Source organism: Arvicanthis niloticus, chromosome 4 (genome assembly GCF_011762505.2).
Source record: "Arvicanthis niloticus isolate mArvNil1 chromosome 4, mArvNil1.pat.X, whole genome shotgun sequence".
Taxonomy (NCBI): Eukaryota; Metazoa; Chordata; class Mammalia; order Rodentia; family Muridae; genus Arvicanthis; species Arvicanthis niloticus.
Window position 1 is genome coordinate 103,016,840 of NC_047661.1, and position 16,587 is coordinate 103,033,426.

The 16,587-nt window shown below is 34.9% G+C and overlaps 1 protein-coding gene across 2 annotated transcripts in view; it reads left to right on the plus strand.

The window, feature by feature from the left end:
* The window catches only part of Ndst4 (N-deacetylase and N-sulfotransferase 4), a 307,194-nt gene that overhangs the window by 146,156 nt on the left and 144,451 nt on the right, over positions 1-16,587 (plus strand). For both annotated transcript variants that reach the window (XM_076933217.1, XM_034500339.2), the window contains exons 3-4: positions 5,048-5,135; positions 11,142-11,296. In XM_076933217.1, the coding sequence (XP_076789332.1) occupies positions 5,048-5,135; positions 11,142-11,296 (243 nt within the window). The remainder of the gene's footprint in view (positions 1-5,047; positions 5,136-11,141; positions 11,297-16,587) is intronic.

The following is a 16,587-nucleotide window of genomic DNA, read 5'->3' on the forward strand; positions in this document are numbered from 1 at the left end:
TCACCTTATCTCCCTCCCCTTAGCCTCTAAGAGGGTACTCCCTCAACCACCCACCCATTTCTGCCTTGTTCCTCTAGCATCCGCCTTCTCTGGGGCAACCAGTCTCCACAGGACCAAACCCCTCCCTTCCCACTGATGCCAGATGAGGCTGTCTTCTGCTACATATGTAACAGAAGCCATGCTTCCACTCAGCTATTCTCTTCGGTTGGTAGTATAGTCTCTGGGAGCTTCGAGGGGTCTAGTTAATTGATACTGTTGCTCTTCCTGTGAAATTGCAATCCCCTTCAGCTCCTTCACTCCTTCGCTAACTCTTCCACTGAGGACCCCAGGCTCAGTCCAATGGTTGGCTGTATCTGCATCTGTCTTAGGTGCTGGCAGAGCCTCAGAGGACAGCCATACTAGGCTCTAGAGTGCTAGCACTTCTTGACATCAGCAATAGTGTCGGTTTGGTCTCTACAGATGGGATGGATCCCTAGGTGATGTAGTCTCTGGATGGTCTTTCCTTCAGCCTTTGTTCCAGTTTTGTCCCTGCATTTCATTTAGATGGGGACATTTTCTGAGTTAAAAATATTTAGACAGGTGAATGGCCTCATCTCTCCCTTGTCTTATCTACTGGAGGTGGTCTCTTCAAGTTCTCTGTCCTTGCTGTTGAGTATTTCATCTAATGCCATTCCCACTGGATCCTGGAAGCCTCTCATATCCATGACATTTGGGAATTTATAGTGGTTCCCAAGTTCCCCACCCCCACCATTACTTATTCCTATTCATCCTCCTGGCCCTCTGGACTTGGACTTCTCTCCTGCCTCTTCTCATACCTGGTCCTGCCCCACATCCCCGTTTTGCATTCCCCTTCCCTCTCCTACCCAGGTCTCTCCTTAACTCTGCTTCCCATGATTATTTTGTTCTCCCTTCTAATTAGGTTTGATGCATTCACACAAGGCCTTTCTTCTTAAGTTTAATGTGATCTTTGAGTTTTATCATGGGTATTCTGAGCTTTTGGGCTAATATACACTTATCAGTGAGTACATACCATGCATGTTCTTTTGGGTCTGCATTACCTCACTCAGGATATTTTCTGGTTCCATCCATTTGCCTACAAAGTTCATGACATCATCATTATTAATAGCCGAGTAGTACTTTATGAGTAAATGTGCCATGTTTTCTATATCCATTCTTCTATTGAGGCACATCTGGATTGTTTCCAGCTTCTGGCTATTATAAATAATGAACATGTTGGAGCATGTTTCCTTGTTATATGTTAGAGCATCTTTTAGGTATATGCCCAGGAGTGGTATAACTGAGTCTTAAGGTAGAGCTGTTTCCAATTTTCTGAGGAACTGCCAGACTGATTTCCAGAGTGATTGTACCCGTTTGTAATTCCACCAGCAATGGAGGAATGTTCCTCCTTCTCCACATCTTCTCCAGCATCTGTTGTCAGATGTAGGTCAGTGAAGATGTTTTTCCCACTCCGTAAATTGTCTATTTGTCCTATTGTCAGTGTCATTTGCCTTACAGAAGCTTTTCAGTGTCATGTTGTCCCATTTATCAATTTTTGATCTTGGAGCCTGAGTCATTAGTGTTCTCTGTTCAGGCAATTTTCCCCTGTGCCAATGAGTTGTAGGCTGTCTCCCAATTTCTCTTCTATTAGATTCAGTGTATCTGATTTTATGTTGAGGTTCTTGATACCCTTGGACTTGAGCTTTTTGCAAGGTGATAAATAAGGATGTATTATCATTGTCCTACCTATGGAACACCAGTTAGATCGGTACCATTTTTTGAAGATTCTTTCTTCTTTTCCACTGTAGGTTTTTTGGTTTCTTTGTCAAAGATCAAGTGTCCATAAATGTATTGGTTTAGTTCTAGATCTTCAATTCTGTTCCATTGATTGCCCTGTCTGTCTCTGTACCATGTGGTTTTTATCACTATTTCTTTGTAGTACAACTTGAGGTCATGGATGGTGACTCACCACCCAAAAGTCCTTTTATTGTTGAGAATTATTGTCACTACCCTAGGTTTTTTATTATTCCAAATGAAGTTGAGAATTGCTGTTTCTATCTCTGTGAAGAATTGAGTTGGGATTTTGATGGGGATTGCATTGAATCTGTAGATTGCTTTGGTAAAATGGACATTTTTATTATGTTAATACTACCTATCCATTAGCAAGGGAGATCTTCCCATCTTCTGAGATCTTTGCTTTCTTTCTTCAGAGATTTAAAGTTCTTATCATACAGCTCTTTCACTTCCTTGGTTAGAGTTTCACTAAGATAATTTGTATTATTTGTGACTATTGTGTAGGATGTTGTTTCCTTAATTTCTTTCTCAGCCTGTTTATCCTCTATGTAGAGAAAGGCTACTGATTTTGTTTAAGTTAATTTTATATTCAGCCAGTTTGCTGAAGGTGTTTATCAACTGTACGAGTTCTCTGGTAGGATTTTTTTTTTTTTTTTGTGGTCACTAATGTGTACTATCATATCATCTGCAAATTGTGATAGCTTGCCTTCTTTCTTTCCAATTTAAAGTCCTTTGACCTCCTTTTGCTGTCTAATTGCTCTAGCTAGAACTATGAGTACTATATTGAATAAAGAGAGATTAGCAGCCTTGTCATGTCCCTGATTTGAGGGAGATTGCTTCAAGTGTCTCTCTATTTAATTTGATGTTGGCTATTGGTTTGCTGTATATATTTTTTTTTATTATGTTTAGGTGTGGGCATTGAATACCTGATCTTTCAAAGACTTTTAACATGAAGGTGTGTTGTATTTTGTCAAAGACTTTTTCAGCATTTAATGAGATCATTACGTCATTTTTTTTCCTTTGAGTTTGTTTATATGGTGGATTATTTTGATTGATTGTTATCAAACCATCCCTGAAGCCTACTTGATCTTTGATCTTTGTGAATAATCTTTTTGATATCTTCTTGAATTCGGTTTGGGAGGTTTTGTTTTGTTTTGGTTTTGGTTTTGGTTTTTTGGTTTTTTTTTTTTTTTTTTTTTAGTATTTTTGCATTGATATTCATAAGTGAAATTGATCTGAAGCTCTCTGTTGGGTCTTTGTGTGGTTTTGGTATCAGGGTAACTATGGATACATAGAATAAATTGGGTGGTGTTCCTTCTGTTTCTATTTTGTGGAATAGTTTGAAGAGTATTGGTATTAGGTCTTCTTTGAAGATCTGATAGAATTCTGCAATAAAACCATCTGGCCCTGGGCTCTTTTTTCTTTTTTTTTTTTTTCTTTCCTTTTTTTGGGGGGGTGGGGGTCAGAGACTTTTAATGACTCTTTCTGTTTTCTTAGGGGTTGTTGGACTGTTTAAATAATTTACCTGGTTCTGATTTAACTTTGGTACCTAATATCTGTCTAGAAAATTATTTATTTTATTTAAAATTTCTAGTTTTGTTGAGTATAGGCATTTGTAGTAGGATCTGATGATTGTTTCAATTTCTTCAGTTTCTGTTGTTATGTCTCCTTTTCATTTCTGGTTTTGTTAATTTGGATACTGTCTCTGTGCCCTTTAGTTTTTGCTAGAATTGGCTAAAACTATGAGTCTAGTTTCTCACACAGTTTTGTTTGTTTTTGTTGTTGCTATTATTATTATTTTTTCTTCTCTTCTTTTTGATGTCATTAAAGTAAGATAGACTGTAATATGTGGTGGTGCTCACTTTTAATCCCAACATTTGAGAGACATTTGAGAGTATCTCTGTGAGTTTTAGGCTAGCCTGGTCTACAAAGTGAGTTACAGAACATCTAGGCTATTACACAAGTTGCTGTTTGCAAATAAATTGGTCATGTTTTTTCTACTCTATTATGGTCTTGGATGACCACTGACTGCATTATTTTATTATTATCTATTGGGTCATTTTCTCTCACTTTATTATTTTATTCCTCCTTTCCTCCCAGGTACCAGCTTCTTTTTATCCATGTTTCTTTCCTTCTCTTACATTACAATTAAACAACTTACAAAGAATAGTAAAAAGCATAAAAATGTTTAAATTAAAAACTTCACCATGACCAATGCCAAGTAAGCAATCTAAGCTTTGGCTCTTTGTTGCCCGAACAGATGGATAGCAGTAGCCGAAATGCATTGGAATTAATAGTGCCAGTTTTTCCATCAGATTAAAACTCCCTCATAAATTCTATTGAAAAATAGAAAAAGAATTCTTAATCAATAAATTAGTAGTCATGCCACTAAGAAACTGAAATATGGATAATATCTAAATTATGCTATGTAGGTTAAGATAGATCTAAATTATGCCATATAGGTTAAGATAGGTGATATAAATTATGCTATATCCTATAAGATAGGATGATAAAGCTGAAAGGATTGCTATAATGAATAATTCTAGCTATTGGTTATCAGTGTGTTCTTATCTACAAATGGGAAGTTATACTAGTGTAATTCATGATACGTAAATTAAGGAGATGCTTGCTGTGTTGTGACAACAGAGGCTATTACTTCGTCGAATTAACAACATATAGCATATTTATTACTGTATGTTTTGTTTTCTTTTCTTTTCAGAATTATAAGCAATGCCTTAGAAAATGTACATTGCTCATTAGTTTATAAAGTAAAAAACTCAAGCTTCCACTTCAATAATTTTATCTTAAAAGTCATAGGAGTGGTAACATAGTCACAGAATGAGTTGTAGAACAAATAAAAGTTCTTGCCTTGTTCCTTAGTAACTTGCATAGGACTTGTCTACAGCAACAATTCTGAAAAAAGTTTCCCTATGGAAAGGAAATGTAATAATCTGAAATTCAAGAAATGTCTCATACAAAATGAAAAATGATTTCAAGGCTGTGCAGTTGGAGAATTGGCTCTCAGTGATGCATAATGTGCTTAGGATTTAACTGTTTCACAGTTTGGTGACCTTCAATGAAATAACATCCGTAATAATTACAATGGCTGCAATATGAATACACAATCAAAGCCCATCAGACAGCAAGGCTTACTAAAGCTCTTATTGTTTCTCTCATGCACACACATTGTGAAAGAAGCATCCCAAAGCTTCGTATTTACTTTTCTAAAATCATGTTAATTTCTTATTTATTTCAGGCATTACTAGAGACTCAAAATTTACTGCGCACTCAGGTTGCAAATTTTACCTTCAACCTTGGATTTTCAGGGAAGTTTTACCACACAGGTAAGAAGCAGCTTTGTGTTCTCAGGCAGCTACATAATAAACAGGATGTAGGATTTTAAATGTTCCATGAGTAAAAGATGTAGGATGTCCATATTGATTATGAGGGGGCAACATTGATGCATTGTATGAGTAGCTGAATAAAAAACCAATGAATTTGTATTTTTGACAAGAACTACTAAAATCAAGAGCACATGAGGAAAATTAGCTTTTGAATTCTATAAGAGGAACTATCATCACTGTGCCAAGTGTCCTATGGACCCTTTTGTATGCATCTCATAAGCAAGTGCTCAGTGTAGGGACAATAATGATGACAAATATGCTACTATAATGAACCTCATTGGGCAGCATTTTTAACCATCAAATGTTTGAGTTGATACATACTTTTGTATATGTTATTTTTCATTCAGAAGACAGCTGGTGATGGATTATGAATTTTAGAAACTCAAAGAAAGGCAATAGAGTATAAAGACCATCTTGTTACTTTACCTTGCTTTGAAGAATTTTTTTCTAAAACTATTTTCACTTAATAGTGCTGGTATCCATTAAAATCCTTAAAATTAGTCCTGCATTTTCCCACCTCTAGTCTAGTTATCTTTCTGTTTATTCTCAGCCCATGAATAAATTCTCAAAACAGGCTTAGTGTTTATGTTCTTGCTCTATATTCTTCTACATCTTCCTTCTTTGCATTCAAACTCAGATTTTGAGTTTTTATCTTCAGAATATTAACCTTGTGCTTTATTACATGACAGAACTATGTTCACACAAAATTTATTGTCTTACATTGGTGGACAATACAGTAGTAAAGTATGTACTGGGGTCTCTGTAAAGAAGATATTCAAGATCAGCACCTACAGATGCATTTCGGCTTTAAGCTAAATGCTTTAAGAAGATAGAAAGCTGTAGGTTCCTAGCATCATAACAAAAAATATTTCACAGTCATCTCCATGCACTCATGCAGATTATTGACTCATTAAAAATATCCCATGCAAAAAGTAGCCTATAGCCATCCTAAGTGCAGCTTCCTTAATCAGGGAGACTGTGGAATGTAAAGCTCAGCATGGTTTGTTAGAAGAGTGAAGTACAAATGTCTTATTTGTTTTTTTCTGATGTGTGATTTTTTTTTGTTCTATTTTGGAATACTTCAATTTGTTTGACATAATTGAATGGACATTAGTACTTAGGCTACTTGATAAATCAAATAATTGTACATTTTAAATGGTATTTTGCAAAGAGATAGAACCATCATCTCTGCACAGGTGAGGTGATTCCAGCTTACAGTTTTGAAGTAGTCATTGTTTTGTAAATTTTCTTCAAAAAATCTCCTTAAAAATGAGTTCAGCACTAAGAAGCTCTAACTATGATGTCATAAAGCAGATAACTGTGATAACTGTGTCTGCCCATGAGGGAGTATAGAGCTATGAGATTATTTGGAGCTCATAACCAAACAGTACCATTTTGTCTTAAATAGATTCGTAGTGGAAGCAAATCCATTCTTTGGGCTGAAATGTACTACATAACCAGCTCATCTCTTATTTCTTTTTTATACTTAGACATATTAAACCTGCCAGATGTTAATGTTGCTAGAAGTTATGGTATTTCTCATTTCTTCTTTATCATCCTGTGCCTGTGAACAATGTACATCCGTTAAAAAATTAAACAGGACACTTTTTTGTTAATATTTCAAAGGTAGTTATTAAAATACTCCCCAAAGATACATTACAATTATATCTTTTAAACAGATTTATTGACTTTGAATTTGAACTAGCCTCACTGAGAAATGATGGAAGAAACAGTCTGTAATGTTATACTGTTATAATAGCTCACTTAGCAAATAAGACATGTATGCATAAATACATAAATCTTAAAAACTTAATTTTCTCCACATAAACATGTAACTTTATTTAACAACTGTGTTGTTTTGTCTAAAGGACTATTAAAAATTATTTTTCAAGTGTGCAATCATAGTACATGGAGTTCATATTAACACATTTAAGCTACAAATGGTTTCTCAAAACCTGAATGTTGTGATACCCTTTATCATAAAGGCATACCTCACCATTACCTAGTCCAAGTCCTATTTGGAAAGTTAACATTATAGAAAAGAAGGTTGAAAGGTAAAAATGTTCATTTCTTCTGTGTGTTTATGGCTGTGATGTGTAACCATGGACAGGTAGCCTTGTTTGTTCTCTCCCCGGATGATCTGATTTCCCAAGACATGAAAGATGCTGATTGATAAGCCTCATTGTTTTGGAAGACATTTAATCGCATGTTTCTAGTGTAGTAGTGACGACTGCTGCAAGCATTAGACTTCTCCATGTATTTGCATTTATCATGGTTTCTTACCTGTCTACCTCTCTGACCTTCACATGTTAAAGCCAATCTCGCCCTAAAATGTCACATTAACTCTTCCCAAGTAGTCTTTCATGCACAGGGACCAGATTGAAGGAGAAACACGTGGTGCTGATTAAACAGAAAAAAATAGAAGTGTGGGATTTAGAATGCAATTTTTGAGTCTGGAAATGTTTGCATCTTGATCGAAAATGCATCATGAAAGCATCACTGACTGAAAACTCTGCAGTTCAGGCCACCTTCTGAGAATATATCCTATTTTTCACTGGACATGATTTGTATTGATAATTATTGTTACTATTATAATTTAATAATCAAGAAGACTAAATCTGATCACTAATTGTCGTGAATCATGTTTAGAAATTAAATTAGGATTGTTTTCCCCAGTTGTCAGTTTATGCCCTGAAACTTCACTTAATTAAAAATGTGTTAACTTCAAAGATAAAAGAAGGGAAGTTGTTACCTTAGTTTTGTGGTTTTCTTTATTTTTTTTTATACATTGTGGATTAAAAGACACTCAATAGAAACAGATTGGTTGTGTTGAATTCAAGGATTTGACATTTTACCAAGTATATAAATATGCACACACCACTTAACCTTTCTGTGTCTCTGTTTCCACATCTCCAAAATTGTGTCACTAACACGACCTCCCATATATGAATTCGTAAGTTTTTATTATTAGTACTTTTGAAAGTATTTTCTATGAAAATAAATGTCTATGAAATACTAATTTTTATCTATTTGTAATTTGGAGATAGTAGATTCCTTTTAATAAATGTTTTTGACTAACAAGAGTCAAACAGGTGGTTATATATCCACATGTGAAGCTGTGGCAGACATTAATTAAAAAGAAAATTAAGAAATATTTTTTCACATTTAAAAAATTAGACGATTTCAAGCACAAAGAGCAGGTTTTTATGCAAAAAGAGAAGAAAGAACCAATGAAATATTCTCAATCTTATTTACTCTTATGGCTTCACCTTTATATCCATTAATCTATAGAACAAATCTTGCTGAAAGCATTGTCTATTTGGGGTCCCCATCTGTAGACTGTAGTAGAACACTTCCCTCTTGTTCAGAGTTCAGTACTTAGCAATGACAAACACAAAATCAAAAACCTCATGTTGACAGATCTAAAGAACTTTCAGAAGCATGTAATTTTTTCACAACAATGATCCTTAAAAATTAATGACAAGAAGTAATCTTTTGTGTACTTGACTCTGACTTAAAACCCCTAGGAAACAAGAAAAGAAATATCATGTTTAAATAAGAAGTAAAAGTTTTATTGGAGCGCAGCTAATCTAATACCTTTAATTGGTTTCAGTGTGGTCATTATGAAGTACAAATAACATTCTAGCCTGTTACTTAAGCATACATGAGTATTGTAGAGGTATGGGCTTTGATTGGCAAAAAGTACCATTTTTCACTTAGATTTGAAATCACTTAAAATTCTACTGTGGCATACCAGCATGGCTCACTATCATATTTTTTATTAAGCTATATAAAGTGTCAAGGGTCAACCTCATGTGGCTTTAAATTATATGACCAGCATAAAATAAGAGGAAGGTTGACAGAAATTAATCTATGATGCTTAAAAAGCAGGAAGCTGAAAATGTCACTTTCAACCTTGCCTAGAGTGTTTGTAAATTAGCATAATCTCTGATATAAAGTTGCTACTATTTTATGATCAGTCATTTAAATGTTTATATCAATATTCTACAAATTGAGTAATTGACCCAAACACTCTAGACTAAGAGAGAAACAGGCTGGTTTTTTGAGGGATAGGGAACTTGCAATTCTTTATTCACTTGTCACATTAGTAAATCTTTCAAAGCCATGGTTCAGTCTGTTTAGTTACACACATAATAAACACCTAGCACAAACATTGAGCCAGTGGAAATGATACATGATTTTTGTCTTGGATTTCAACATTTGATGATCCTCATACAATAACAACAACAACAACAAAAAGTCAATGAACTGTGAGTCTGATGCCAACAGTTTTAGACAACTTATAAAATGTATGAATGTTGTCTGCCCATCTCATTCATAAGACTTCATGAATATCCAGACTTCTATTCTTTAACTCTACATGCTAGAAGGCTAAGGCCAACTATTTTCAAGACAGTACAATTAAGTTATTTTATTATCCATTGTTCTAGGATAGTAATATGCTACAAGTACAGTTTAGTAAGACCCTAGTGTTTGACTAAAAAGGTATGATCTATACAAGCTAAATCTTTAAGAATGTGGGAAAATATATCAATTAAAAGTCAAGCAATTAAACAGCTGATTTGATTTTCAGATGTTTGGAGCATTGCACTTTTATCTGGAAGTCACAACATGAAGAACTTTTTTTCAGTCCATCTTATTGACCCTTTACTAAAATTTTATGACAAAAGTATTCTCATCTTTGTTTTAAACAAAGAAACTGGGACTCAGAATTATATTTATTCAAGATCAAATAGTTGATTATGTAGAACAGAAAGGACTCACTTCCAGGAATTGAGCCCAAAGTGCAGTCCCTACTTCATACCATTTCTTCCATGACTGAGGAAATCTTTTTCATAGAACACACAAATGGAACAACTCTTTAATATTACATTAATTCATAGTCCCCTATTTTAATCTAAAAAAAAAAAAAAACAGAGCACCCATCTATTAAACATAATGTGTTAGCAAAGAGTAAACTAAACAAGGACATATCAGAAGCCAGAACAGTTTTAATTTACTTACATAGTTTAGTTTGAAATTAATAACAATTATTACATGAATAGATTCATGACATTTTAAAATTTGCCTAAATTTTATAAAATTCTACAAAATATAACTTCATATGGCAAAAAAAAATGTTTTAAATAGCTGCAATCTGATGAATTCTCGTAGAAATAGGTTTTCTGTTGTGATTTGAATAATAGCACCACAGTGCTCATCTTGTTCACTGGGCTAAAATTGTTTCTATAATGAGAATAGCATTATAGAACTTTATTATAAAGCAAAGTTGAATTAAAATTGGACTTACATATATGTATATATATATGATATTAACTTGACATATGAGTAGGCAAAAGTACTTACAGAATATTTATTCTTTAAAATAAAGGCTAAAAGATTTGAATGATAAATACAAAAATAATTCCCACTGATAAGGTCGAAAAGATAGCTATGTCAGATGTACTATTTACATGTCATTTTATTTTGCCTGTATTACCTGTATTCTCACAAACCTTCAATAAATTTATGACATTTTTATAATCAAAAGAAATTTTATTAAATTACTAACTCAATTGTAGGCACACATAGAAAAAAGTTTGAGAAAATGGAGTGACCTCCTCTGATCAAGTTCCTTATATACATTAAGAAATCATTGTAAATAATATGTACATACATTATACACTCCCACCAAAAGCCCTCCGTGTGTGTGTGTGTGTGTGTTTATTGTTTATTGCCACTAGTTGCTCACAATTCTAAACATCATCAGTAGTGAGTACTCATACTACCTCCTCTGTGGTCAGCAGGGCCAGAGACCACCACACCTTATTCATGCCTCTAGTCTCTAATGTAACTTATACTAAACTCATTCTTTTTCTGTTTAGAAAGTAGCATGAATGATTAAACAAATCTTACAAACAGACACTGTCACTTCCTGTTTTATAGGAACCGAAGAAGAAGATGAAGGCGATGACCTTCTGCTGGGGTCTGTGGATGAGTTCTGGTGGTTTCCTCACATGTGGAGTCACATGCAGCCCCACCTCTTCCACAATGAGTCATCTTTAGTGGAACAGATGATTCTCAACAAAGAATTTGCCCTGGTGAGTACACATGATTGTGGCATTCCTCCACTACGGCTATGATCTAATAACAGCTTCTGAAATAATAAACTTGGTAGAATCCTGGGAAAAGAGAATGAAAAAAAAACCATAAAGAACATTACAGATATTTGAGATTCAGGTTGCTTTTTATATTCTGTGACAGGTATGTGTGGCTATTATGCATGATATTGTTACACATATTTATAAATGCTTATTTTATGTACATAAATATGCAAAATGTATGGGCTCTATACATAGTAACAAAAATTGGTGTATTTTCAAGGCCATGTTCTAGAAGTTGATAATGTACGGAAGGTTTCTTCTAACATCTAAAACACAGAAAAAGGAAAAGAGAAAGGAAGGTAGGTAGGAAGGAAGGAAGGAAAGAAAGAAAGAAAGAAAGAAAGAAAGAAAGAAAGAAAGAAAGAAAGAGAGAGAGAGAGAGAAAGAGAGAGAAAGAAAGAAGAAAAAGAGAGAGAAATAAAGAAGCTAACAAACTAACTAAAAATAAAATCATACTTCCTCTAGTATAAAACTATAATTATTTCTCAAAACTTGCTTTTTGTAAGTATGGCTAAAATAAAATTTTTCACCAATTACTTTCAAAGTTTGGTGTGTCTTTTTCTCCAATAAAATATTCAATCATTAAAATGCACAGATGGGAGGCCCTTACTCCCAATTACTGAATCAGTAGATTGGCAAAGGCTTGAGACTTGGATTTCCAAAGTTTTCCCAACTAGATTCTCCTGTGATAGAAAGAGACATCTCCATAACTTAGGGGAAGACTGTTACCTTTTCTTGTGATCTAAACTAAGTGATATAGGCAGACAGACAGACAGACAGACAGACAGACAGACAGATAGAAAGACAGACAGATGATAGTTTGTGTGTGAGTGCATGCATGTGTGTGTTTATTTATTTTTCTCTCATATATTACATCCTGACTGCAGTTCCTTTCCCTCCTCTCCACCCAGTCCCCTGCAACTCTTCTCTCCTCCAGATCCACTCTTCCTACATTTTTAGACAGAAAAGAACAGGCCTTCCAGGAATCTCAACCAAACATGGCATAACAAGGCACATTAAGTTGGGGTCTTAATGGGCTAGATGAGGTCACTAATAGGAAGAAAATGATCTCAGAAGCATAGAAAAGAGTAAGAGACAGTCCTTGCTCACCACTCTTAGAGGAGTTCTACAAGAACTCAAAACAATACCAAGCTAACATATATGCAAAGGACCTAGGTAAGATTAATATTGCATCCTCAAGAAGAATGGATGAAGAAAATGTTATATATTTATACACAATTTTTAATAATTGAAGAAACCAATGAAGTAACTATAATATTTTGCACCATAAAAAATGTGAAGTTTGAATTCTCAGGACCCTAAGTAAGATGTTATTTGATTACTACCCCAATCCTGTACTGTGAGCCGCTTTCCACGCCATTGTGTAATGGAGTTGGGAAAGAGATTCTACTGCCTCAAGCCCAATTTGTTTCTATATTGCCTTAGTGAAGAAGTTTGCCTTGTTTTAGGTATTAATTTAGCTCTGCATCCTTTCAAAATTTAATAAGAGACAGAAATCTTTTCCTCAGAAAAATAGTCAGGTGAACATTCTCATGAGGCATGTTATTACAAAAGGGGTGGGACATTTGGAGCTCGGTTCTGGGCCCCATACTAACTATTTACAACTCCCCTCTGAACTGAACTTCTGCCATTGCAGAAACCATCTGTTTTGAAAGGTCAAATTTGGAAGCATAGCCCTCAAATGCACACAACGGAGTCTCATGAAGTTGTACCTAGTTGTTTGTTATTATTTTAAAAGAATACTTTCTTTCTGAGATACTGAGGCATGAGACTCCATGCAGTCAGGCTTGTATAGCCATGAAAATTAATATGTGATTAAGATCATGGGTTAGGGTATTAAAACCCTTTACATGAACTCTGTCCTTCAGTGAATTGCTGCTTGATATAGAACAAATCTCTTTAACCTTCTTCGGCTTGTTGTTCTCTTTCTCTCTCTCTCCCTCCCTTTCTCTCTCTCTCTCTCTCTCTCTCTCTCTCTCTCTCTCTCTCTCTCTCACACACACACACACACACACAGACACACACATACACAAAGAGAGTAGGAAGAATTACCACCAGGGACTGCTATGCAGATACATATATGAGGGTCACAACAGTCAAACAGCACATAACTGTCTTCATGTATTGTTGCTCCAATGATCTCATTTCTAAATACAAATATGTAGTTGTATATTGCTTTAAGTAGATATATGCATATATTTTTCAATATGGATTTATAAAATATTTAATGTATGGACACTATCTAAAAATATTCCATATTGTTAAGTAGCATTACAACGATTATAACTGTTAAAAGTAAATTTGCCCTACTTGACAACAAACATGCAACTAAATACTCCTAGTATGCTTACTTTGAAAACCAAGCATGCTTATCTCTCCTCTTAAATTCATCTATCTCTACTGCCACTCAGCAGCCTGGCTCTCTAGATTTGTAGGTTATATTTCAGAATGGCTGATTTCACTTGTTTGTGTAATTTTTTTCTTCCCACCATGCTGAGAGCTCTGGATAAGACTCTGATGTAATTGCTTTGTAATGAAATGTTGGGAGCTTTTAGAGGCCACTCAGAGCAATTACGTTTGGTTACTCAGTGATGCTAGAAGCTACTCTAAAACCTTTAAGTATATTTTGTTTAAAAGAGATTTTATTATGTTTCAAAGTCAAAATATTATAACTTAATGTAGTGTATTACAACTTGAATGAAGTTTATTAAATACACACATTGCGGTGACATTGTCCTTTCCTCTCAGAGTTCAGTGCCATAAAAGTCCAAATTAAGCATTGTCATTGAATGCCCCGCCCTCCCTGTCAATGGAGCATGACCATATGAGTCCTTTCCAGAGTCAAGAAATATTTTCTTCTTATAAAATTATCTTTATATGCCCAGTAACGTTTTGAAACCATCAACAGGATGAAGATAGCACCGGGCAGTAAGAAGCACCAGTGAGATGCTGGCAGGCTAAAAATTAGTCCCAACTGCTTGTAACCAGTTTTAATAAAGTTGGCAACTTATTTAATGTCTTCATGCTTGACTTTCTTCCCCTGAATGCTAATGGCTCTGTTTTTCATTCTCTACACCACAAATTTCTTTAGATAATTAATTTACATCAACTCATCTGCCAAAGGAAAAGCGCTGGACCAGATAATGCCACTGATCAATTCCAATTCTAAAATTTGTGATAACTGACAACATCAGTCCCCAAATTTGAATGGAACATCTTGAAATCCTCAGCAGGCTGCAACTGAAGCAATTATGGAAAGGCATTTTTCAACTAAATGAACATTTATATGCATAAAAACCAAATGTGCTAAATTCTTTCCTTAAAAATTGTATCCTAACATTCCTAATTATTCCTTTATGGGACTATGGGTGATAGTGGATTGTCAGTTTCAAAAGCATGCTGGTTTCTATAACATCTCCAAACAGTAGTCAAATGTACTAGTAAGACCTTGATGTGATATTTGTAGAAAAAAGTTGTTGTTTTTTTTTTTTTTTTTTTAACCAAATCAGAACGGCCATAACTGCAGGATTCTGGAATCTCTCTGGAAAGGGTTCATTCTCTTAGAACATGTTTTAAAAATCATGGCAATAACACATTAAATGAGTGTTTATTTACCCCTTCATTATTCTGCAAGGAGCAGTACTAATATAAAACTGTGCCATTGTTTAAGCTAAGTACATGCACTTAAGTATCTGTATGTATGTAGTGGGCACGAAGGGAAGATGTGCACTTGATCTGAGAGTACAAATTAACTCTGTGTTAGGTATGCATGTACAAGCTTGATACATGAATATATCTGCCATGCATGTGTATGTATGTTTATATGTTTGCACAGAAGGTGTTAATTTATTCATCAGTGTAGTCAATCAAGATACACTAGTGACAGTGTCCTTTACTTGATATGACTGAAAAATGGGAGGAACTGTTCCTAAGATTTTTTTCTATAATAAATCACAGATCTTTGTTGCCACTCAGCTGCCTAAGTGTGTCAATAAACAGCAGCAAAGTTTCAGAGATGACAACAAAGGCTGAAGAAAACCAGAGACATTGGGTAACAGGAAAGGAACTAATGAAACAATGACCAAAAATCATCTCTGATTTAATCTACATCTTTATTTCAATCACAGAGGGAAAAATGCCTGAAGCATAAACCTGAATTATTTATTTTTATTCCACAATAGACATGTGGAAAAATGTGTTTTGTTGATTTAAGTTTAGCATGCACACTCATTAAAGTTTCTAAGCCAGTGGGGCTTTTCAGTCCACTGATTATTTCAAATGAGAAAATATCCTGAAGGGAAAAGAACCAGCACTTTGTCTTCACTGCTAACGTTTTTATAATGATGCTATTCCCTCACATTTTACTGACTAGTAAAGTCTCTTATTTACACTAAGTAACTGAAGATTCTTTAAGTTAATGGTTTTGAGTTCTGCTGTTTAAAAGTTACACATATTTATGAAATATACATACACCTATTTCATAATGAGATCCAATATTCCTCCCATGAAAATGTTAACATTTAAGTTATTCTCATTAAAACAAGCTTGCGATTGACAAGATGGCTCAGTGAGTAGAATGGAATTTTGTGCAAGCATGAAGACTAAACTATGACACCCATGTATAAAGTATGGCATATACTGGAAGGTAGAAAGAAGGGTCACTAGCGCTCAGGGACAAGCCAGCCTAGCTAAACAATGATGTATAAGTTCCGTTAGAGATTGTGTCTCAAGAGCTAATGTGGAGAGCTGAAGAAGATAGCACTCAGGATCATCACTGGCCTCCAGATGAGCACACACAAGTACATATTCACCTACATATGTACACCAACACACACCTCAAACCCACAAGTAGCTATCAGCTAGCAACAATGGAAAATTCTAAAACAGGCTTCATGCTGCATCAGCTGCGTAACTGACGTATTGAAAGGGAATCAGAGTGGTCCTGTTGGCACAGTACGGTAAAACAGTGCTTCCTGTCCATCTATATGAGTTATAGCTTTACTCTCCTACAAAACATGCAGCCTTGTGCAATGCAGCAAACATGTATCAAAAATGTTTTGGATGAGATGCTTAGAGGGTGAAGGTGCTTGTCATCAAGCCTTAAATGCTGAGCCTCATCCCAGAGCCCACGGATGTTAAAAGAGAGTAGGTCCCTTCAGGTTGACCTCTGATCTCTACACAGGTGCTGTAGCACATGCATGAAAACA